The sequence below is a fragment of the Cotesia typhae genome, unplaced genomic scaffold (assembly GCF_013202065.1).
Source record: "Cotesia typhae breed Kobodo isofemale line unplaced genomic scaffold, CoteBio_Ctyphae scaffold_13, whole genome shotgun sequence".
In the NCBI taxonomy this organism is placed as follows: domain Eukaryota; kingdom Metazoa; phylum Arthropoda; class Insecta; order Hymenoptera; family Braconidae; genus Cotesia; species Cotesia typhae.
In genome coordinates this window covers 6,864,997-6,890,139 of record NW_027423774.1, presented here as the reverse complement: position 1 = coordinate 6,890,139, position 25,143 = coordinate 6,864,997, and the positions used below count along the sequence as shown (strand labels likewise).

Genomic DNA, 25,143 nt, shown 5'->3' with positions numbered 1-25,143 from the left:
AATGATTTTTTTGAATCTCCAAATATTTTTGTCATTATTATGATTTTTTTTAAATACCACGAACGTTTTATCGAGTCAGAATTCCTTTATCTAGAGGCAGCACTGTCTGAACAGAAAGTTTGGATTAATTTTCATTTATCAAGAGTCGGACATGACAAAAGTTGCGCTTACTTGGTGCGCAGTGGCGCCACCTCAGCTCGATAAATGTTAGTGTTTTAAAAACAACTTATTTACTTGTTTTAATAAAAAAAAAATTCTAATTCATTAAAAATATTGTTCAATAATTATTTAAAATTAATAAAAACTCACCAATAATATTTAAAATAAATAATTTTATTTAAAAAATAACGAGAATATTCTGATAAATATTTATTTTTGTTGAGTGAAAAATAAATAGTGTAAATCCAATGACACTGAAGTTAGCGGACGTCTAAAAATTTTTGATTATTTTTGCTAAATTAATTTTCATTATAGTTTTTAAAATTTTTTACATGCGACATTTTTTTTTATAAATGTAAATAAAAAATTTCTAAAAATTTTGAAATGTCGGCTAACTTCATTTTCATCATCAAATCCATCATTATAAATTTCTGAAAGATGGCGCTGATTTATCACCTGGTAAGTTATCAATGCAAACTAACCTCTAATAACATTCTCACGTGTAGATCTGCCAGAACCATGTGCGCGACAAATAATAATTGAAATAAAACCTCGTGTAAGTGAAAAAGTGATAAAAAATGAGTGAACTAGCGGACGTGACCCACAAAAGCCACCGTGAGCACAAAACGGGGCGAAAAGCCGAGAAGAAAAAATTACAGAAGGAAAAAAAATCAAACAATGCTTCGGAGCGACCGCAAAACCCAAAAGCATTTACCTTCAACTCGGCAATTGGAGCTGAAAGACGTTTTCGCCGAAAGCAGGATTTAACCACCAAGAAAACTCACATTCCGTATGTCGACAGAACTCCAATCGAGCCTCCACCAATTTTGGTCGCGGTGGTGGGTCCTCCGAAGGTCGGTAAGTCTTTGCTAATCCACTGTTTGATAAAGAACTTCACCAGAGACCCGCCGAAGGACATCAAGGGTCCGGTGACAGTGGTGTCTGGGAAGAAGCAGCGCATCACCTTCGTCGAGTGCAACAACGACCTCAACTCAATGATCGACATAGCGAAGGTCGCGGACCTGGTGCTGCTCCTGGCTGACGCGTCTTTTGGATTCGAGATGGAGATCTTTGAGTTCCTGAATATTTGCCAGGTCCACGGGATGCCCAAGATCATGGGAGTCCTGACGCACCTGGACCTGATCAAGGATTCGACCAAGCTGAAGAAGACCAAGAAAGTCCTGAAGCACCGGTTCTGGACTGAGGTTTACAACGGAGCAAAGCTCTTCTATCTCTCTGGACAGATCCACAACGAGTATCTCCGGAATGAAGTTAAAAATCTTGCTCGGTTTATTTCAGTGATGAAGTTCCGGCAGCTGACCTGGCGCTCCAGTCATCCGTACATCCTCGCGGACAGAGTTGAGGACATGACTGACCCAGAGACGATCAAGAGGTCCCCCAAAGTCGACAGGACTGTCTGCTTTTATGGGTACATGCGAGGATGTCCGCTCAGGAAGGATTCTTCGGTTCACATTCCGGGAGTCGGCGACTTGAGGGTCAAGGATGTCAGCTTTCTGCCGGACCCCTGTCCGCTGCCAGAAACCCTGAAGAAGAGAGCGCTGATCGAGAAAGAGAGACTGGTCTATGCGCCCTTCTCTGGGGCCGGTGGCATTATTTATGATAAGGATGCTGTCTATGTCGAGCTCGGAGGCAGTCACTCGTTTAAGGAACAAGAGAATGAACTAATCTCTGGGATGATTGACACTGCGGGAACTCTTGATGAAAAGCTCGAGATGAGCGAGTTGAAGCTGTTCAGTGACTCCAAGGCGATCTTGAGCAAAGAGGTTGATGAGGTCTTTGGCAAGCAGCAGGAAAATGTTTTTGATAATGGCAGGATGAGGAGGAAGGTTGTTTTTAATGATGATGATGATGATGGTAATGATAATGGAGATGGTCAAGAGTCAGATGAAGATGAGGATGATGATGATGATGATGAGGATGAAGATGAAGATGAAGATGAAAATGATAAAAGAGAAAAAAGATCCAGAGTTCTGGAAAGAATTGATGAGGGAGATGAAGATGCAGAAAATATTGATGATGATGATGAAGAACTAGGTAAGAAATTTATTTTTAATTATTAGTTATTTATTAATTTTTAAACGCCAATCGGATTTATTATATTGTATTGTATTGATAATACAAAAAAATTTATTTTTATTTTTGAGGGAATAAAGTATGAATAGAGTTATAAAAAAAACAAAGGATAAAGTATTGCAGCATTTCGCAATTACAAGATTTCTTTTAATTTAGCTAAGAATTTTTTATAGGAATCGTCGAAAAAATTTATGTCCGTGTGATATCTATTCATGAAAGCTGATAGGTATTCTGTTCTTTGGACTGTTGATGACAATTTTTTTATTTTTGGTCGTTATTTTTATTAATTGAAGTTTTTTTTTTTTTTTAGGTGAAAATAGTGATAAGTCTTTGAATAATGGAAATTCTAAAAGTCTTTCTATGAAAGTTGGAGAAGAGGAAGAAGAAGATGATGATGAGGATGATGATAATGAAGAAGATGTGGATGATGATCAAGAAGAAGGAGATAAAAATTGTAAATATTCTTTGAAAAGAAAATTCCAAAAAAAGGATGATAATTCAGGTAAGATATTAAAATTTTAAGTAATTATTTACAAGTGGAGTCAAACCTATTTTTGGCCATATTTAGGTAAAAAATTAACATTTTTTTATTTTTTTTATTCTGCCTCTTTTTACGGCGAATTTATATTATGGTGGTGATATCAAAAATATCAAAAAAATAATATTTCGATAGCTTTTTTGCCTTCAAAAATTGGAAAAAATTTTGGCTCATGTTTTTTAATAAAATTTCTATTTTATCTTTTTGATATGTTTTTTTTTTTTTGGAAAAGTACATAAAAAAACGAACAATTTGAATATCACAATTTTATGAAAAATTTATAAATTTTTTTGAAAATTTGTTAAAATTGTGGTAATCAACTTTTTTTTTTTTTAATTGTTCATTTTTTTATGGATTAAAAAAAAAATATTTAAAAATTTCGTTAAAAATGATAGACCCCACTTATAAACAATTATCAAATTAAAAATAATATTTATAATTTTGTTCTAAAAAAAATTTTTTTTAAATGTTTCAGATGAAAAATCTAAAGAAAGTAATAAAAAATTAAAAATAAGTGACGATGAATCATCAGATCTTGAACTCCAAAATTCATCGACTAATAAAGAAAACGCTCAAGCTAATTCACCAATCAAAAGAGTGAAAAAAAATCCTACAAGTGAACTAAGTAAAAAAATATCCGAGACATTGAAAAGTTTAAAAAAAAAAAATTTAGGTGACCAAAACGAGGACGAAGAAAGCGACGAGATGAGTGACGACGATTCAGATGGCTCGGTTGAAGATATGGAAGCCGATGGTGACAGAAGGTGGACTCGAACTGCCGAGGAGGCGAGTCGAGAGTTTGAGAATAGACGGAGAAACGTTCGCAGTCTCATGAAATTAGTTTACGACGTCGAGCAAGTAAAGTCAGCGGAAAAGGAGGACGAAGAGGAAGGTGACGAGGTTGCGGGTATATTCCGTGTAATCACGGAGAAGCAGAAGAAGAAAATTGAAGGCCGAGAGTTGGAGGACCAGGAGGACACCGTCTTCTACAGCCTGGAGCCTCCGTCAGAAGAGGAAACGGCGAAGCGCTCTCAAGATGCGCGCGCGTTTCTCATCCAAGGCTGGAAAGAGTCCGAAGACGCGAACGAGCTGCTGAAGTTAGAAAACTTGAAAGAAGACGACGAGGAAGAAGTCTTTGGTGACTTTGAGGATCTGGAGACTGGAGAGAAGTTCGACGCGAAGACGGACAATCCTGCGCCCAAGGAGAGGCCCAAGGACGAAGATGAGGAACGGAAGAAATTGCTGGAAAAGAAAAGGAAGATCAAGCAGCAGTTTGACGCCCTCTATGACGATGCTGAGACGCAAAATTTCTACGAAGCGCTCAAAAGAGACGTTGAGAAGCAGGCCGAGCTCAACAAAACGGAGTTTGACGGCCTGGATGACTACGTAAGGGTCCAGGTGGAAGGCTTTCGCCCGGGGATGTATGTCAGAGTGGAAATTGGCTCTGTGCCCTGTGAACTGCTGGATAACTTTAATCCAACCTACCCCCTGATCCTCGGAGGGCTTCTCAGGGGCGAGGAGAACATTGGACTCGTTCAGACCAAGTTCAAGAAACACCGGTGGTATCCGAAAATTTTAAAAACTAGAGATCCGGTCGTTTTGTCCGTTGGGTGGAGAAGGTTCCAAACTATTATGATTTATGCCAAGCTGGAGGATAATATGAGACAGAGAATGCTCAAGTATACTCCCAAGCATTTAACTTGCATGGGACACTTCTGGGGACCTATTACACCTCAAGGTACTGGAGTTCTGGCTGTTCAGGATATTAACAGTCGGAGTAAAGGTAATTCATTTGATTTTATATTTATTAATAACATCATTTTGCTTTTTTTATTTTTTTATTAAGGTAAAAAACTTAGTTATTGACACTTGCTATTTTGTTTTTTTATTAAATAATAAAAAAATTAATTACTAAATTAATCATTTTTGAATTATAAATTTTGAGAAAATTTTATTTTTTTAATTGTAATTAAACTGCAAGTGTTAATTTACAATTTTTTTTAACGAAATTTAGTATCATTGCAAAGATCTTGACTTAAATTTGTGCCTTTTCAAGTTTTCATATCATTCTCACCGATAGTGAATTTATTGTGATAAGTATACAGACTGCATTTGAAAATTCTCTATCTCTAGATACATAATTAAGAAATTACCTTGTATCTTGTGAACTGTTGACATTTTTAAAGATATAAGCTCACCCCGATGTTACACTTATCAAGAGCTTTCGTTTGAGTACCCACATCAATTTTTCATATATTTTTTATAATTATATATATGTATATATGAAAAATATATCAAAAATGCATGTGGGTACTCAAATGAAAGGTCTTGATGAGTATAACACCGGGATGAGCTTACATCTTTAAAAACGTCAATATTTAAAAAAGTACAGTGCAATTTAACAAAAGTCATTATTTTATAAAGTAAAATTTTATTTATTTATAGTGACTGCAAGGTTGCTAGTATTTTATAAATTTTATAATAAATTAATTTATATGTTAATAAAAAACAAAATTTCTTCAATTTAAGGATTCAGGATAGTAGCAACTGGCTCAGTAGCAGAGTTGGACAAAAATACACGAATTGTAAAAAAACTAAAATTAATTGGAGAGCCTAAAAAAATCTACAAAAAGACGGCTTTCATCGGGGGTATGTTCAACTCTCAATTGGAGGTCGCTAAGTTCGAAGGTGCAAAAATAAAAACAGTCTCTGGTATCCGGGGATTGATAAAGAGAGCTGAAAAAACTCCAGGCTGGTTCCGAGCGACTTTCGAGGACAAGATCCAGTTGAGTGACATCGTGTTTTGCCGAACATGGGTCAGGATAGAGGTGCCGCACTACTACAACCCGGTGATTAACCTATTATTGCCCCACGGCAAGAAGAACGAGTGGCGAGGCATGAGGACAGTGTCTGAGCTCAAAAAAGCTAACAACATCAAGGCCAAGCCCGAGGACTTCAAGGACTCGCTCTACACCCCGATTGAGCGCCAGCCGAAAGTTTTCCAGCCACTGAGGATCCCCAAGGGTCTCCAGAAGGCGCTTCCTTACCGTGACAAGCCCAAGCTCCGGCCTCTTGAGGTCAATCACAGGTCTCAGTACTCCGAGAGACGGGTCGCTGTCGTCAGGAGCAAGGAGGAAGAGAGCAGAAGCGATCTTATTAAGAGGATCCGCGCTCTTTATTCTTACAAAGAGAAGAAAGCAAAAGCTGAGATGTCCAAGCGCATGGCTGAGCGCAAGAAGCTTTTAGACGCCGAAGAAATGAAGCGCCTGAAGAAGGGCAAACAACTGAAGAAACAAATCTTCAGCACGCTCAGTAAAATGGACGCTAAAAATAAAAATAGTCGTTAAGGTAATTAAATAATTTATCGGTATTGTTAACGTCAATAGTAAAATTTAATAAAAAATTTTAATAATTAAAAAAATTGATAAAATTTTTAATTAAAATATATATTTGTATATAAGTTATTTGATAAAATTTATTATATATATTTATAATATTATTATTAGTTGTAGAAAAAATATTAACGCGGCGTGGAAGATGGTTGGTTAGAGAATTGCCTGAGATCCACGCCAAGAAGATATTGTATGATGGCCTCTTGAATAATTATCCGCGCCCTAGAAATTTATTTTAATTTATTAAATCATTTATTAATAATAAGTTAGTTACTAATGACTACGATGAGCCAAAATTAATCACCATTAACTATTATTATGATAAGTATTTAGGCTGCATTCAAAAATGCTCTATTAAGTAGATAAATAATTAAGAAATGATCTTTTATCTTCAGAACTATTGACATTTTTGAAGATATAAGTTCACCCCGACATTAAACTTGTCGAGAGCTTTCATTTGAGTACCCACATCAATTTTTCATATATTTATATATATTATATATATGTATATATGAAAAATATATCAAAAATGTATGTGGGTACTCAAATGAAAGCTCTTTATGAGTATAACATCGGGATGAGTTTATATCTTTAAAAACGTGAATATTTAAAAAAGTACAGTGCAATTTAACATAGTTCAAAAATGACCTTGTATCTTGTAAACTATTGACATTTTTAAAGATATAAACTCATCCCGATATTACACTCATCGAGACCTCTCATTTGAGTACCCACATCAATTTTTCATATATTTTATATATTTATATATATAATATATATGAAAAATATATCAAAAATGCATGTGGGTACTCAAATGAAAGCTCTTGATGAGTGTGACATCGGGATGAGCTTATATCTTTAAAAAAGTCAATTGAGAAAAAAGTAGATTGCAATTTAACAAAAGTCATTATTTAATAAAGCAAAATTTTATTTATTTATCAAAAGTCACGGTAGTGACTACAAGGTTACTAATTTTAATAAAATACTTAGTAGTTAAAAATTTTTTTAATTATAAAAAATAATCGAATAAATATTTAAAAAATGGTGACTAATTAAGCTCATAAAATTAAGCAATTAATTAATTAATTATAAATTAAATCTGAATATTACCTGTGTATACAACAATAATTCATCCTGCGTGTCGACAATACGCACAGGAAAAGGTGACCCAGGAACGAGAACACCTGCCCAGCGTACTTCGACTCTATAATCGCCGGGTTCAGTCGGGTCGTACCGACAGAGAATAATCCTGTCTTTTTGGGTTTCTCGCTGCATTTCTACCCGAAAAGCTCCTTTGGGTCCGCGAACACGAACAGTGAGTTGTCCAGCGCCAGCTCCGCGTGTGTCGCAAATAAATCGGGATTGGAAGGTCGCTAGAACTCCGTGTTCAATACCGGGTCCGTAAACTCGTACCTGCAAAAATCGTTCATTTTAATCTATTAATAAAAAAAAAGGACATTCCGCAGCCGAAATGGAAGTAAATTACTCAAATAAAAAACATTTGTTTTTTATAAAATAATATTAATAATAACAATAACCAATTTAATTTATTAAGTAAAAAAAAAATTTAATAATCTTAATTTTAAGGAGGTCCTTTCGCTCCAGTTAAGTCACAACAACTGTAGTAGTCAATATTTCATAAATTAATAGAAAAAACCGATAAAAATTCCTAAAATTAAAAATTGAATAGTACATGAGGCATTAATCGGTGAAATTTTGAAAATTAAAAAAAAAATAGTTAAATACAAAAATTAATTTGACTCTTGTATATCAGCTGTTAGTAACCTGTCCGTGATTTGACAACGCTATATTTTAGGTGTTTACATTTTCATTTGCACAATATAACCTTAACCACATTTAAGTTTTTACAGTCAATGTAAATAAATAAATTAATTAAAAATGTTTATATTAAAAAAAAAAATAAAATACCTTAGAAGCATCTGGAGCGCCAGAAACACGCAAAGTAAAAGGTGACCCAGGAACATGTTCTCCAGCGTACTTGATAGTCAAAGCGTGTCTTCCGGCTTCTTGAGGTTTAACATTAAGCGTAAAAGTCGCGTCTCCATGATCGTAGAGCTCGCAGTAGGCAACTTTATGGGGCCCAACGCAGTGAGCAGTAAGTTCTCCAGGTCCAGCTCGCCTGGTGTCAATAAAGCTCCGAATTTCTTGGCCTACAATTCCGTTTTTGAGGCCGTCGCCGGAGCAAATGACCCTGGAAGCATCAGCAGCGCTGGTGACGCTTATTTGCAGCGGACAGCCTTTCAATTGTCGTCCGTTCCAGGAGACAGTCATCAGCAGAGACTCTGGAGACAGAGGAATGTAGCTCGCGCGGTAAATACTGTCTCCCAGGTGCTGGAGCATCACGTTGATCTCGGTGGTGGGCGAGAACAGCTGGACTTTCGGCGTACCGGAGCCAGCTTGGGATCCATCGATGGTAAAGCTAACTTCTTCGCCCACTTTGGCCGAGGTGAGTCCTCTGCCTCTGAGCATCACGCGGCTGGAGTCGTTGACTGGCTCTTGCTCCTGGATGATGGCCAACTTGGGAGCTCCGGGGAAGGGCGTTCCGTTGAACAGAATCTCCATGTGATGCTCCCCGCCAGACAACTGGGGAGGCACCAGCTTCAGCCGGTTGTTGGCGGTCATCTCGAAGGACAACGGCCGCTCGTCGATCGACCCGGTCAGCTCTCCTGGGCCTGCTTCTGCTGTATCGAAGCTTATCTTGCTGTTGGAGCCGATCTTCAACCGACCCAGCTCATCGCAAATTGCTGCCCAGCCTCCAATCACTCGGAGGTTTCGCGTGTCGATAATCTTCGGGTGCCACGGAGACCCCGGGAGCTGCTGGCCTGCGCAAACTACCCGCACGTCGAAGACTCCTACTTCGGAGGGAATGTACGAGACGTTCCACGTTCCCGGATTCGCCCCTGCTTCTATTGTAGGCTTGGAAATACTGTCTGGACCGTCTACTTGGACGGCTGGCGGGCTTCTTGTTCCGGTTACTATGAAGTGGGCTGGCTTGCCTACGTGTCCTGATAAAAGGCCCTCGCCTTTCGCTCGCGCTTGACCGGCTGATTCTACTGTACATACTACTGGACTTCCTGGTGTTGGACAACCACCTGAAATTTATTTATTTATTTATTTATTTTTTTTTTTTTTTTTTTTTTTTTTTTTTTTTAAAATTGATAGAAAATTTTTTAATGGTGTCAGGCGTATTGATCCTCCGACAAAATATCCCAAAAAAAAAATTTTCCAGGCCAAATATCCCCATGACAAAAAAACTCCGACAAGTTATCCTTCGAATTCGTTAAAGTTTTTGAAAATTGAAATAAAAAAAAAATTATTAACAGTACACGGAAAGAACAAAATGACACTGAATATCATCCCAGATTATACTCAGTGATATCTGTGTTGAAAAAAAATTTCAGATAGTAGTTCAAAAAATCAAGATTATACTGCGTGAAATCTGGATTATACTCATTGTAATCTAGATTATACTGAGTGATATCTGGATTATACTCATTATAATCTGGATTATACTAGCTACTATTGGAAATTTTTTTTTACTCAATATTATCTAGGATGATATCCAGTGTAATCTTATTCTTACCGTGTAACAAGCGTTTTTTGTTGGCATATTATTGAGTAAACATACGCAAAAACCATGATTGAAACTTGATTAAAAATTTTAATGAAATTTTTCGAAAAATTTTTTTTGCCATAATTTGTAAAAAAAAAAAATAAAAAAGTCATTGCACAACATTGTATATTAATTCAAAAATCTTTAAAATCTGATATTTTGTTTTTTATCGTTTTATTAAAAAATTCCGGCTGTTTAGGATTAATTGTCGAGGATTTTTTGTCATGGGGATATTTTGTCGGAGGATCAAATATCGTGGAACTTTTTTAATAAGTATGAATAATTCTTATTAATTATTAAAAAATTATTTTCTAGCATTTTAGATGATTTATTAATAATTAATTGATTATTTATTAATTTTTGATAAATATTTTATTAATTATTCATAAATATTTATCAATTATTAATAAATTTATTTTGACTCGAAAAAAAAATTTCTAACATTAGAAAAAAAATTTATTTATGATAAATAAATTTTTCTATCAGGTGTATTAATTAATAAACATACCATAAGTAACATTAATCATATAAGAGCCAGGAACACTTGGAGAAAATTCAATCATCTCAGCGCCGTCGTTGAGCGCAGTTACTTGAAGCGGTAATTCCTGTCCCAGCGGACTCGTCGCAGTTACATCTAAATCCGCGATACCAGCTTCGGACTTGACGACTAAAAATAATACAGATAAATAATTATAACTAGTTAAAACAAATAATGACACAATAAATTGATTCGCGGTGTTATATTAGTGTTAACCGCTGGAAGCCCTCGCGCGAACTAAGTCACAAAGTATTCCTACAACGTTTACTTCGTTGAAACTATTTGAAAGTAGACTAGAGCATATCGCGGTAATACATCACACAGTGTAATTAATTTTCCTATAGCCTTGAACATTTCTCTCGACTGATCAAATCTAAATCAACACAATATAAAGCAGCCTTCCTTATCCTGGTATTGCAAGTCAACGCTTTCACGATTCTACGTCTCTATTAAACGCATTGTATTTTAATTTTAATAATAATAATAATAATAATAATGACAATAGTTAGTGTTTTTAAAAATTTATTACTATTATTACTTCAAAAATTTTGAATACTAATATTTCTTATTTTTTAAATTTTATTATTATTATTATTATTATTATTATTAACTTTCATAAGTTTATTAATCATTACATATTATATGATTTTTTAATTAAATAACAATCAATTATTCTACTTACGTTTAAAAGCAATACGATCATGAACCGACACCGTTGTTGGTCCCAGTTCCTGTAATTTAACTTTAGCTGGGTCGAATGATTGACAGAAAAACGGTGAGCCCAGTACTGGCTTAGCGCCTTGCAGTACATCTATTTTATAAGTACCTGCAATGATAAATAATAAAAAATAAATATTAATTTTTAATTAATTAATTAGTTAGTTGGGGGGTAAAATAAAACTTACCGATTGAATTGGTAGTAAATTCAGCTAGTAGATTGCCATCGCGATGCTGATAACAACGTACAGGCACTGCGTTACCGAGAGGCCCGCTGATTACGACATCAAACTCCTTGCCTGGACGGCCCAGTGTCTCGATAGTAAATGACGTAACTTTGCCGACGCAGGATTGGTATAAACCGAGACCGGTTGCCGTCACCTCACGACCACCTGTTGGACCGCGAACCGCGACTTCCAGCGGACTTCCTTGTATATGAACGTCGTTGTATTTTATATGAATGCGATGGGGCGCTGCTCGGGTCGGGTGGAAAATAACTTCGTAAATTCCGTTGTCTGCTTCTCGAACTACGTTGTCTACGTCGATTCCTCCGGCTCGGACTGTTGCGGTTAATTTTCCTGGACCGGCTTCTTTGGATGCCAATACTGTAATTTTATAAAATTATTTATTTTATTTTTGTAAATTTTTTTTTTTTTTTTTTAATAATTAGCAGTGTTCAGAAAAGTAATTTAATTTTGTTTATTTTTAAAAAATTAATCAGAAGAACATTTTAATAGAAAATAAAATAGTAATGAACTAGCAATCTTGCAGTCACTATGTGACTACCGTGAATTGTAAACTATAAATAAGTAAAATTTTGCTTTATTAATTAATTACTTTTGTTAAATTACATTCTAATTTTTTCATAATTGACATTTTCAATGATATAAGCTTATCCCGATGTTACACTCATCAAGAGCTTTTATTTGAGTACCCACATGCATTTTCATATATTTTTCGTATATACATATATATAATATATATAAATATATGAAAAATTGATGTGGGTACTTAAATGAAAGGTCTTGATGAGTGTAACATCGGGGTGAGCTTATATCCTCAAAAATGTCAATATTTCTCAAGATACAAGGTCATTTTTCAATTATGTATCTAGAGATAGAAAATTTTCGAATGCAGAATACAAAATTTTTTCAAAAATTTCAATAGAAAAAAAAAATAATTACCAACAATAGTACCAGGACGATGACAAATAGCATCAGAAATTTCTTTAATAGTAACCTTGCTTGGATCAAAAGCTTGCAAGGTCTGAGAACTGATAACTTTATGCCCATCACTGAAAATAATATTATAAATTCCAACCATCCTGGTGCGAACTTCAACACGATACAAGCTAGCAGATAACTTGGTCAAAGTACAAGGAATAATAATTCCATCTGGCCCAGTAACTTCTGCGGAAACAGGGCCCTCTAGTCTTGGCATATCAAGATCCAAGTACGCGGTATTTCCTACACGAATGACAGTGGGTCCATCAAGACCACCTCCAATTACTGGACACTTAAAAGGACTGCCTGGAACATTGTCATCGTTGAAGCTGATATTGACGTAGTGCGTAGAAGTGGTCTGAGGCACGAAAGTGACGTCGTAGAGCCCACGAGCGCAAGCTACCACTTCGGCTTTAACGGTATTATTGTCGGTGCTGACTACCAGCTCGAGAGTTCCTTCCCCAGCCTCAGCAGCGTCGACGGTGAAGGTAGTCGCCTGGCCGAGTCTTGCTTCGGTCAGCCCCGAAACGTGGACTTTGGTGACGTCGTAGATGTTGCAAGCAAACGGGGAGCCTTTTATCGAGTCTCCGTCCACTAGGACACTGATGTTATGTCTTCCGACTTCTGTTGGCGTGAAGCTTATGTTGTACTTGCCTTCCACCGGCTCGATTGTTATCGGCAGCGCTATCGTCGAAGGCGGAGTCACTATTACATCACAGTTTGTCGAAGGGGCCTGAGGATCTACGGTGAATGATATCAATTGCTTAACAGCCCCCATCTTCAGAGCGTTTCCTGTGATTACTGCCTGTCCAGCTCCGACTACTTTGCAGCTGAACGGAGAACCTGGCACCGGCTCTCCGTTGAATCTCACGCTCAGGCTATGCATCGCAGCTTCCTGGGGCTTGAAATTTACTCGGAATTTTGCGTTACCTTCACTCTGCACGTAATTTGGAACATTTTTGCCATTTACTGCGACAATTATCTCCAAATTTCCAGCTCCCGCTTGACTGGCATTGACTAATTTTTAAAATTTTATTTTGTTAAATAATTATTCAATACTTGACAATTTAATTAACAAAAAAAAATTCTACTTGCAAAAATTATAATTATATTTTTTTTATAATAATTTGTTTAATTAATTTAAGAGATAAATCATGACCCAAATGCCAAAAGGGCGCATATCAATTTATACGCCCTTTTAGCTTTAAGACATTGAAAATTTAGTGACCTAAAGCCAAAAGAACGCATAATTTTTTTTTGCCGATTCCTTTGAATTGTGATTTATATGTTACTAATTTTGCTGTAGAATTGAAAATATATATTGATTATTAAATTACAAACAGGTATTTTTAACTGTTACTAAGGTAAAAGACCCAGTTATTGACACTGTCCTAGTTATTGACACTAGTTGAAATTTTATTTTAATTTAAAAAAAAAAAAACAAATCAACTCCAATAAATTAATAAATATAATTTTTGAGTTATAAATTTTAAGAAAATTGGTTTTTTGAAACCATTTAATTTTTTTAATTAGAATAAAATTGCAAGTGTCAAACAACTAGGCCAGTGTCAATAACTGGGTCTTTTACCTTATTTCAATTTTAATAAGAATTCTGTTTGAAATTTTAATTGAAAAAGAAAAAAAACAGTTGCGATATCTAACATGGTTGCTGAGTCAGAGGCGCGAAATTAAACAATATTAAATGATCTGGATTTATTTTTTAGAGTTAAATTTTATATTTCAGAGCAAAATTGAAAGTTTTTTTATACGCCCTTTTGGCTTTATGCTAAACTTTTTCTAAAGCCAAAAGGGGGGATGTTTTTTTATATGCCCTTTTGGCATTAGTACGTTGAAAAAATTTTTTTGACAAATCTTTACATTCTGAGCAGTTCTAAGTTAAATGGCGAAAAAAAAATTTTTATACGCCCTTTTGGCATAAAACCCCGTTGGCTTTAATACGCCGTTTTGGCATTTGGGTCGCGAAATAAATAATTAATTAATTATTTATTTATTTCGTACAAAATTCCCACAATTTTTGTTATACTTGCCATAAAAAACAAATACTTACTACTAAAGAAAACAGGCTTCCCAACAACGCCACTGTTAATATCAGTAACTTTAACTTTGTTGGCGTTGTAGGCTTTAACCAGAAACGGACTTCCTTCAACGTGAGATCCACCTAGTTTCACTTCAACACTATGATCGCCTATTATGCAATAATAATAGATAATAAATAAATGTTTAATGTCATTCACCCACCTATTACATTTATTTATTGCTTTATTGCCTGATTTCTTAATATCAACGGCCACTTACCAACATCAGTTGGCGTAAATCCTGCAGTGTAAGACCCATGTACGCTTTGTTTTATTTGAACGGGCAGACTTTCACGAGTAGGAGACAGAACTTCGACCACCGGCGTGTCCAAAGACGAGTCAGCTTCGATAGTAAATGTCGCTAGGCGATTTACTGATACCTTTTCTAATCCTTCAGTTATCAACACTTTTGCAGTATCGCTCACCTGAAAATAAAATGTTAGTTTTTATTATGTTAATAGTTTTTTTACTAAATTTATTATTTTAAAAATTTTTTTTCATTATAATTTTTGACAAAAATTATCTACCTAACGTCAAAATAAAATTTTATATCTGTCGTCTAGGACCAAATGGTTAAAGCGACGTTAAATAAATAATTTAAAAAAATTTACAATTTTATAATATCCATATTTAAAAAAAATTTATTTTTACTTAAAAAATAAATATACTTAATATTAAAAAAAAGATTAAATACCTGACAACTAAAAGGACTACCAGGAACATCCTCACCGTTGAATCTCAAATCAACCGTATGTATAACTGGTTCACGGGGTGTGAATGATATTGCATATGTATGAGGACCTTGCGCTTGAGCAGAAGTAGGAACTCTTCCTCTATTAACAGTAACTTCCAAATTGCCTGGTCCCGCTTGACTTGTTTCCACTAGAATGAACAAATAAATAAATAAATAAATAATCTATATTATTAAGAGAACAAGAAAAATTTTGTCGGAAGGATAGTCATTTCATAAAAACGTTTTTTTTTTAATGAAATTTAGTGTCATTGCAAAGCTCTTGATTTGAATTTGTGCCTTTTCAATACATAATTAAGTAATGACCTTGTATCTTGTGAAATATTGACATTTTTAAAAATATAAGCTCATCCCGACGTTACACTAATCGAGACCTTTCATTTGAGTACTCACATCAATTTTTCATATATTTACATATATATTAGAAATATGTATATATGAAAAATATATAAAAATGCATGTGGGTACTCAAATGAAAGCTCTTGATGAGTGTAACATCGTGATAAGCTTATATTTTTAAAAACGTCAATATTAAAGAAAGTACAGTAAAATTTAACAAAATTCATTATTTAATAAAGCAAAATTTTATTTATCTATAGTTCACTACGGCAGTCACATAGTGACTGCAAGGTCGCTAGTAAATAATAAAATAAATAAATTTATAAAAATAATAAATACCTAAAAATGTAACTGGCATTCCAATGACTCCTCTCTTGGCATCCTTGACCTTGATAGCCGTAACATCGTAAACTTTACAACTAAACGGACTACCAACAACTGGAATATTACGATGGCTCACAGCTATTCTGTGCTCACCGACAACGCGAGGCGTAAACGCAACAGTGCAAGTTGTGTCTTTGTTGTCGGTGACTTGCGCTGGTACGGCCTGTCCATTGGGTCCTATCAAGTCCGCTTGTTAGTCGTATTACAATATTTTATAGCCATTCAATGTACAGGGAAGGATTTATCATCCACCGGCCATTAATCGCTCAAGCATTATTAATTATAATATTATACCTATTATTTACTCAATTAAAAGCTTAAGGCCCTAAAAAGAATTAACTACTCTAATCATTACGAGTTAGATATTAGACATCAATGCACCTGACCGGTAACTTTACACTGTGGCATGCGAGTTAACCACGTTGGCACAATTTTATTTATTATTACCAATTATTCTAAGACTTAGGATATTATAGCACCTTGTTCTGGCCCAACTGGACCGTAAGCGTTAATTTATTATTAGAGATTATAATTATTGCGAGAATGCATAGCATTAATGTCAATTACTGTTAATTACTTAGCTACCCGTCACCAGTGATTAGTCTTTATAATCTTATATTTTTGTTAATTAGCTAAAAATTAAGAAACCTCTTAGAAGTTTCTGCGAGTAGTAAATTAAAATAATAATAATAAGTTTAAGTATAAGTATAAGCATAAAAAGAAATAAGTCTAGTAGTGTCGTAGTCTGAAAGCTGGCCGACCTGGAACAGAGAGACAAAATCTCTCGAGTCAGCAAGTAACAATATCCTTGGTTTTATACATTCTCGTATAACACATTAATTGTACAATAATTATATAAATTTTTCATGGAAAAAAAAAACTGAAACTTTAAACATTTAATATTAACACAATTAATTATTCCCATTGTGCAGGTGAATAAAAACTTGACGCAGTGCGAGTTGACGGTGATTTTGTAGATGATTTTTTTTTTTTAAAGTTTTGGTTATTATTACAAGCGGGTTTCACTATTTTAATTTTCATTTTTTTAAACAAAATTTTTTTTTGTAAATTTTAATATATTTTTTGTAGATTTCATAGAAATCTAATTATTACATTTAAATTTCTAACCAATAGCATTTAAAATTTCTAACCGATCCTTTCTAAACTCAACATACTTTATTTATTGATGAACTTAATCGGTTGAATAGTTTTAAAACGAAAGGATTTTGAAATTTTCAAATTCGTAAAAATTCACGTTTTATCACTTTCTTTCTTGAATAACTTTTGAATGGGCCAACTTATAGAAGCTCTGTAAATTGCATCGGATATTCTCAAAATTATGCCCTATTTCGCTATGTCAATTGTGAAATTTGCTATTGCAGTGGGCTTTAACTTCCCGCTAAGAAAATTGAAGATTTTCGAAAATCGGGATGTTATTGGTTTTACTCCGTTTTGCAAAATTTGAGTTTTCATCAGATTTTCGGTTATAATTATTGTTTTTATTTAAGTATAAAATTTTTACTTATCGAGTAGGTCAAGCTTCATGTTCTACTTTTTGACTAACTATGACCTTTATCAATTAATAGAGTAGTTTAAGCTTTGAAACTGTAGATTCTGTTTTCAGAAATTTTTAGTTTAATATTTCATTTGATTATATAAAAATTTGTAAAGTTCTAAAATTAAAATTAAATTAGGAACTTTCGTTCCTAAACCATAACTTGAAATTTGGATATTGATAAATAAAATCTTATAATATTAAAAATTGTTTGATACATATTACAAAAATATTCACTTTACAAAAAAATTTTCTAAGCAAAATTAGTTCAAAATATTGTAATAATTTTATTTATCTGAGAAATCTACTTCCATTTCGGATGCCGAATGGCCTTTTTTTTTAAAAAAATACATAAAAAAATGAACAATTAAAAAAAAATTGATTACTACAATTTTAACAAATTTAAAAAAAAATTCATAAAATTTTTAGAAAATCGTGATATTCAACTTTTTTTTTTTTTAGTGTTCGTTTTTTATGTACTTTAAAAAAAATATATATATCAAAAAAAGATAAAATGAAAATTTTATCCAAAAACATGAGCCAAAATTTTTTCCAACTTTTGAAAGCAAAAAAGCTATTGAAATCTTTATTTTTTTCTTTCACGACATTTTTTATGATAAATGCACTATATAAAAAAAAAAAAAAAAAAAAACAAAAAAAAAAATAAGTGCTAATTTTTTACCTAGATATGGCAAAAAATGCGTTTGACCCCACTTGTAAATAATTACCAAAATTTTTTTTTAAATTACACACTCTGGAAATTCTAATAAATACCTTCAACGTTAACTTCTAAGTCTTCCAAGCTACCGGCAACATTGCTGACGGTCAGATGACTCTGACGTCCCAAGCCAGCGCTACTCAATGCCTGACCACTTACAGTGACATGGCTGTCCCCGCCGACCCGGGTGACTATCGGGCACCCGGGGACGGTTCTTTTGTTGAACGCGATGTTTATCACGTGTTCGCACGCCTCGAATGGCACGAAGCTCACTGAGAAACGTGCGTTGCCCTGGGGAGTTACTTGTGTGGGTATATTTTGCCCCCGGGCTGATATCGTTATCTCAAGATTACCTTCGCCTGCTTGACTCGCGTCCACTGAAAGTTTTTATTCTTTTTTAATTATCTATAAATTCATACTTATAATTACAAATACAATAATTCATAATTAATATAGTTAATGTCGCGATTATAAGCCGCGATAATTGTTTTAATTATAATTAATGTGAAAGGGTACCAGTGAAATGCGTTGGTTGACCGACGCTTCCTCTAGCAACTGGCCCGATTAATACTTTGTCAGCATTAAATGCTTTTGCTAGAAACGGAGTCCCGTTTACTGGATGACCATTATACTCAACGCTTATTGAATGAACACCAACATCGCGGGGTGTAAATTCAGCGGTAAATCCACTGTGAATGTTTCCTGTTACTTTGACTGGTAATTCTATCGTTGCTCCTAATAATAAAAATATTTTTTATTAATAAATATTTATTGTTATGATATTAAAGTCAGCAGTCGCTTGAAAATTTTTTTAACAAACAAATTTGTTCCAAAAAATTATTTTTTTAATTATTTTAAATTTTTACATGTTATTTTTTTTATCATAATTTATATTATTAAGAGAATAAGAAAAATGTTGTATCCAGAATAATCATATGATAAAATCGGTTTTTTTTAGTGAAATTTAGTGTCATTGCAAAGGTTTTGACTTGAATTTGTGCCTTTTCAAGGTTTCATATTGTTCTCACCGATAGTAAATTTATTATGATAAGTAGTTAGGTTGCATTCGAAAATACTCTAGATACATAATTTAGAAATTACCTTGTATCTTGTGAACTATTGACATTTTTAAAGATATAAGCTCATCCCGACATTACACTCATCAAGAGCTTTCATTTGAGTACCCACATCAATTTTTCATATATTTATATATATTATATATATGTATATATGAAAAATATATAAAAATGCATGTGGGTATTCAAATAAAAGCTCTTGATGAATGTAACATCGGGATAAGCTTATATCTTAAAAAATGTCAATAATTAAGGAACTAACTTTGCTATCTTGTCAACTAATGATATTTTTAAAGATATAAGCTCACCCTGACATTATACTCATCGAGACCTTTTATTTAAGTACCCACATCAATTTTTTATATATTTATATATATTATATATATGTATATATGAAAAATATATGAAAATGCATGTGGGTACTCAAATGAAAGCTTTTGAAAAGTGTAACATCGGGATGAGCGTATATCTTCGAAAACGTCAATAGTTAAAAAATTACAGTGCAATTTAACAAAAGTCATTATTTAATCAAAAAAAATTTCATTCATTTATAATTTACAAATCACGGCAGTCACATAATATCTGCAAGGTTGCTCGTTTATTTGTTAAAAAATTTTTAAATCTCTGCTTAATTTTGTAATAATTATAAGCATAAAAAAATGAATAATTACCACGAACAGAAACAGCAAGTTCAGCACTTCCACTACCATCAACAGCCATATGAAAATTGGCCGGTTGATCGACGGGTATTAATTCCAGGTGATTTAAGCTAAGAATCACCCGACTTGTATCGGAAACATTGCAGACAAAAGGGCAACCTGGCACAGCCTCGCCATTGAATTTAATGTCTATGTAATGAGGCTTGGCTGATTCAGGCGTAAATGACACGAGGCAACGACCACCACCGACTACTTGGACGTGATTTGGCACTTCTCCTTCGTTTATTGATATTTCTAACTGGCCTTCGCCAGCAGCGCTAGCGTCAACTGAAATACATAAATTTATTGTTAATAATTTATAATTTACAAGATAGTAAGTTTGGTAAGTTTGTTTGTTAAATTTGGGAAGAAAGGTACCTCTAAATTGGCAGGCATGTCCAACAACGGCACTGGGTACGTCAGTAACTTGGATGAGGCTGCTGTTATAGACTTTTGCGATGAGGGGTCCAGCCGGTAGCTTTTGTCCCGCGACGCTCACCTCCACCAGATGACTACCCACTTCTGTTGGCGTAAACTCCACCCGGAATTCACCTGTGCGCCCTGGTTCTTCATCAACACGTGCTGTTATGTGTCTTTTAGATGGTGCTGAAATTTAAATAAATAACCAATTAATTTTCAATTACTTGTTAAAGATATTTTAATTTATTTACTTAGCCAGTCGATTTTTAATGTAAGAGGTGTTAAAAAAAAATTAAGAGAAATTTCTAATCTGAGGTATTTAAAAGAAATCTCTGCGGAAGAAATAAAAAGTAGAAAATAGACAATTTCGTGAATAGGTCATTCAAATATTTAGTTATGAATTCTTTGACCTAGTTTATTATTGTCTTTAAAATTTTTTATTTTTATCAAAAGAATTTTATTAATTTTTTTATGACATTAAAGTTAGCTGTCACTTGATAATTTTTTAATTTTCTTTAACAAAAAAATTATTTTAAAAAAATTGCATTTTTAATTTATTAAAATTTCTACAAGTCCATTTTTTTAATAATTTTTTTTTGCTATAATTTATTTGTTAAAGAAAATAAAAAAAATTGTGAAGTAACAGCTAAATTTAATATCATATTTTTTTTATATTAGAATTTATTTAATACAATATTTGATTTTTTTTTTTTTTAAACAAAAATTCTTTATAAATTCCAAGAAAAAAAAATTTTTTTAAAGGTACTCACTTATTATCTGCACGTCTATTTCTTTGCTGGTGAAACCAAGGGCAGAGAGTTCAAATAAGGCCGGAGTACCAGCAGGTACTAGCCTTACTGAGTCCCCCAAGACCGACATCTTCGGTCCAGGCATTACGTTAACTCTCCAAGGTGATCCTAAAATCCAACAGACTTTAATTATTCACTGTGTAAAAATAATAATAATAAAAAAAAAAGTAACCGTATGAATTCATCACTAACACTATACTATTTTTATTTAAAAGTTAAAATGCATAACTCTGAATTCCGGAAGTAAATAATCACTGACAAGGCAAATTACAACTTCATTATCATAATTATTTAAATATTTTTTTTCAAGCCTCGATTTTTATTTTAATGGCATTAAAGTTAGCAATTAACAAATTTTAAATTTTTTAAACAAAAAAATTTGTTTCAAAAAATTGCATTTTTTATAATAATGAAGTTAGCGGTCAGCTGTCAATTTTAAAAATTTTTTAACAAATTAATAACAATAAAAAAATGCTTCTAAAAATTTTCACTTGTAATTTTTATTAATTTTCACATGTGAAACTTTTTTAATAATTTAATTGCTATAAAATTGAAGTGTCAATTATTTTTTGCCATAATTTATTTGTTATAAAATTATTAAATTTATTTTAACACACTTATTTTGAGTAAAAAAACACTTGTATACCTTAAGGTCACCTTGACTAAATTGGAGCTAAAAAAATTCTTATAATACGCGTTTTTAAAACTTAGTTAGTTTTTTTTTTTTTATTTTATTTTTTAGAGAGAGAGAGAGAGAGAGGATGAGGAAATTAAAGTGACGTAAGAAATAGATTAAGCGTTAAAAACTAATGAAATTGAAAGAACAAAGTGCTAGTCACCATCGATCGCGTTGCCGGATCGACGAAAATTATTGTGGCCCGAAATAGACAGATCCATCATCACGCAACACGTTTATTAATTGAAATATTTATGCGCACTAATGATTATAAATATTCACATTGATATTCTAATGAAGAGATAATTAGTATTAAAATTTCTATATATTATATTTAATTTTAATGGTATTAATTTACAGTTAACGAGGAACAATTGGAGCTGAAGATGATAATAATGCGGTAATGGTATTTAAATAAATGTTAATAAAAATAAGTAATATAAGAAGGATGTGAATAGAAGCGATAAGCAAACAGTTGTGTATTCCCGATAATAATACGGTAGAAAAACAGGAAGTTATGAAGAAATTCGAGAACGGAGTAAGAGTGTAACGTCAGCAGAAAACGCGATTCACCGACTCTCAGCGGACTCAACCGAGCTGAGAAGCGAGACAAGTGTGACCGCGGTGATTCCGCCACTCTACTCCCTTCTCCAGGTACGTACTTTTCTCCCGGGACTTATAAAAAAATTTTTTTTAGCTTATAAATATATTTTTTTTAAATGAAAAAAAAATATTTATTATTTGAAAAATTTTAAATATTATTTTATTAATTATAAAAATCTTTTTAATACACAAAATATTTTTAGATTAATTATAATAGCAATTACGAATTAAAAAAAATTTTAATGTATACGGAAAAAACAAGATGACACTGAATATCATCCTAGATTATACTGAGTGAAAAAATTATTTTAGATAGTAGCTAGTATAATCCAGATTATAATGAGTATAATCCAGATATCACGCAGTATAATCTAGATTTTTCTAGCTACAATCTGAAATTTTTTTTACCACAGATATCACTACGTATAATCTGGGATGATATCCAATGTCATCTTGTTCTTTCCGTGTATAAATAAATAAAAATTAATTATAAAAATTGTTATATAATAAAAAATTCTTTACAATTGTTTGAGAAAAAAAAGTGAAGATAAAAATAATACAGCTACCAATAAAATATAAAATAAATAAAAGACCCAGGTACATAAAACATCTACCTCCAATCCTGACAATACCATCACTCCCTCCCACTAGCTTTCCCATTCCAGCACTCGGTACCTATATGTATATCCCGATATACCTGAGTATGAGGATGCAAATAGAAGTCCTTCTCTGGTATCGCTTAAACCGCATTCTGATTGTTGAGTAAAAAAATCGGGTCTAAACCGCGAGAATCACCTGTTCTTATGACCAGGTAAATTGCATCTCCTCACTAGGAAATCCTGCATAATTTAAGCTGCAAAATCCTCAGATCTTCCCAGCCTGACGCTGAAATTATCTCAGAAGTACACGATATAATAAAAGAATATTCGAATAAAAATTTTCTTCTCAAATCCGGCCCTTGTAAGTCGTTGAATCGATCCCGATCCAACGCAGCATTCTCCGAAGTTAACGGTATTAATTTTCTCCGGTTTAATTAATCGGTCTTTTTCTTCCTTAAAAATTCAAAGCTAACAATAATTGATATTAATTACTCAAATAATAAATAAAAAGGATTGTATAAATATATAAAAAAAAAAAAAAATGTATGCAGCTTGGCACGCGTTGAAATTACCGCTCCCAGTGACACAAATGCCTCCATCAATATTTCTTCGTCTTAATATTCACCTCTCTCTAACAACTAACTATTTACAGTTTAAACTAAACCCGTTTAGTTATAGAATGTTACGTTTTATCTCAATCATAACTATCCTCTGAAAAATTTTATTCTTTCAATTTCTAAGAAGAAAACCCTTTGTATTAAATACAATAAAACTAAATTTAAATAAAATAAATCCATCGAGCACATAATTTTAATATGACCTACTAAGTCACTTCCCATGACGTGTCCTTGGGATTTAACATTCAACAATAAATATAACAAAATATTCCTATAAATAAGTGCAATAATTTAAGAAGAATATAAATTTATATTTAAAAATTATTATATTGTACGAGGAAGTAACGGTACATTTCCGTTAGTAATTTTTATACTGCTTTAATAATTTTTTAATATTTAATATTTAATATTTAATTTATTAAAGGCTCTAGCACTTTAATAAATTAAAGCGTATTTCTTCTTTAAGAATTTGCAAGCAAAAATAAAAAATCAAAGGTAGGCGTCCTGGTGACCAAATAAGCAGTGCCACGCCTTAAAACATTAGATCAATGCTCGAAGCTCATATCAAGTCGCTGAAGAGTAAGTTGGATCGAGAGTTAAATGTTAAGAAAGTCTTGGCTTGACACGAGTGGATAATGCATCGAAGGCTAAGGCTAGCGACAATCTTGACGTTAATGTTAATGTAAGGTGATGCGATGCAACAAGCGTATTAATGGAAAGACAAGAGAGACTACTCGGTTTTTTTGTCAGGAGAAAATATAAATACTTATAAGCTAGACAGAAGGTGAGAATGTTGATGACACGGACTATCTGGGTCAGTGTGTCGGTGATGTTGATGCGTACGCTAAATATTTCTTCGAGTCGTTGAACTTGTTGCGTTTACAAGTTGTTAATAAATTGTTAATAGCTTTTTGATATTAGATAATGCATCAGCTTTTTCAGTTCATTCTTATCAGACAAATCTTCCTTTAATTTATAAATTATTATTAAAATTTTTTTTTTTTTTTGCTGACAATACTAAGTTTGTGTTATTTAGACAACGGATTGTTTTTACGGCAATAGAAATCCGAGTCAGTGACCCTGGTAAATGTTTTTTTACTCGTAAAATGTATAATAATTTAATTACGACGAATTAAATGAGGTTGAATGACTTAGAAGTCACTTACCTGGCACAGTTTCGCCATTGAAAGTCATCTCGACGAGATGAGTTACTGCCTCATGAGGTACAAATGACGCTAAAAATCTATGACTACCCAGGGCCTTTACGAAACTTGTTACATGCCCACCGTTTACTAGAATTTCTAAGTTTCCTGAGCCAGCTCTGGAACCGTCGACTGTAAAAATATTAGATTTTCATTTTATTACTCATTTTAATTTTTATTTTAAAATTATTCATAACTTTTAATTGGCTTCTTACTTTCAAATTCAACAGGTTGATTAACTACTCCGTCTGGTACATTATCTACATGGATTGCAGCTGCATCGTAAGCTTGAGACCTTTTAAAAA

The 25,143-nt window shown here is 33.0% G+C and overlaps 2 protein-coding genes across 2 annotated transcripts in view; one reads left to right on the top strand and one right to left on the bottom strand.

Annotated features, from left to right (window-relative positions):
- The first annotated feature begins 659 nt into the window (after window positions 1-659).
- Window positions 660-6,212, top strand: LOC141535157 (ribosome biogenesis protein BMS1 homolog). Its single transcript, XM_074254981.1, has 4 exons — window positions 660-2,214; window positions 2,564-2,755; window positions 3,267-4,574; window positions 5,321-6,212. The coding sequence occupies exons 1-4, from the start codon at window positions 738-740 to the stop codon at window positions 6,136-6,138; spliced, it is 3,795 nt and encodes a 1,264-aa protein (XP_074111082.1). The 5' UTR covers window positions 660-737; the 3' UTR covers window positions 6,139-6,212.
- Window positions 6,213-6,216: 4 nt separating this feature from the next.
- Jbug (filamin-type immunoglobulin domains fbug) overlaps window positions 6,217-25,143 on the bottom strand; it is a 32,731-nt gene continuing 13,804 nt past the window's right edge. Inside the window, exons 13-30 of the mRNA XM_074254980.1 lie at window positions 25,054-25,133; window positions 24,803-24,970; window positions 21,103-21,249; window positions 20,291-20,518; window positions 19,886-20,200; window positions 18,655-18,873; window positions 18,195-18,515; window positions 15,821-16,042; window positions 15,086-15,273; window positions 14,612-14,816; window positions 14,364-14,501; window positions 12,257-13,312; window positions 11,261-11,677; window positions 11,038-11,181; window positions 10,326-10,484; window positions 8,113-9,296; window positions 7,294-7,596; window positions 6,217-6,405 (exon numbers count right to left, since the gene is read on the bottom strand). Of these exons, the coding sequence (XP_074111081.1) occupies window positions 6,337-6,405; window positions 7,294-7,596; window positions 8,113-9,296; window positions 10,326-10,484; window positions 11,038-11,181; window positions 11,261-11,677; window positions 12,257-13,312; window positions 14,364-14,501; window positions 14,612-14,816; window positions 15,086-15,273; window positions 15,821-16,042; window positions 18,195-18,515; window positions 18,655-18,873; window positions 19,886-20,200; window positions 20,291-20,518; window positions 21,103-21,249; window positions 24,803-24,970; window positions 25,054-25,133 (5,563 nt within the window). The 3' untranslated portion in view covers window positions 6,217-6,336. The remainder of the gene's footprint in view (window positions 6,406-7,293; window positions 7,597-8,112; window positions 9,297-10,325; window positions 10,485-11,037; window positions 11,182-11,260; window positions 11,678-12,256; window positions 13,313-14,363; window positions 14,502-14,611; window positions 14,817-15,085; window positions 15,274-15,820; window positions 16,043-18,194; window positions 18,516-18,654; window positions 18,874-19,885; window positions 20,201-20,290; window positions 20,519-21,102; window positions 21,250-24,802; window positions 24,971-25,053; window positions 25,134-25,143) is intronic.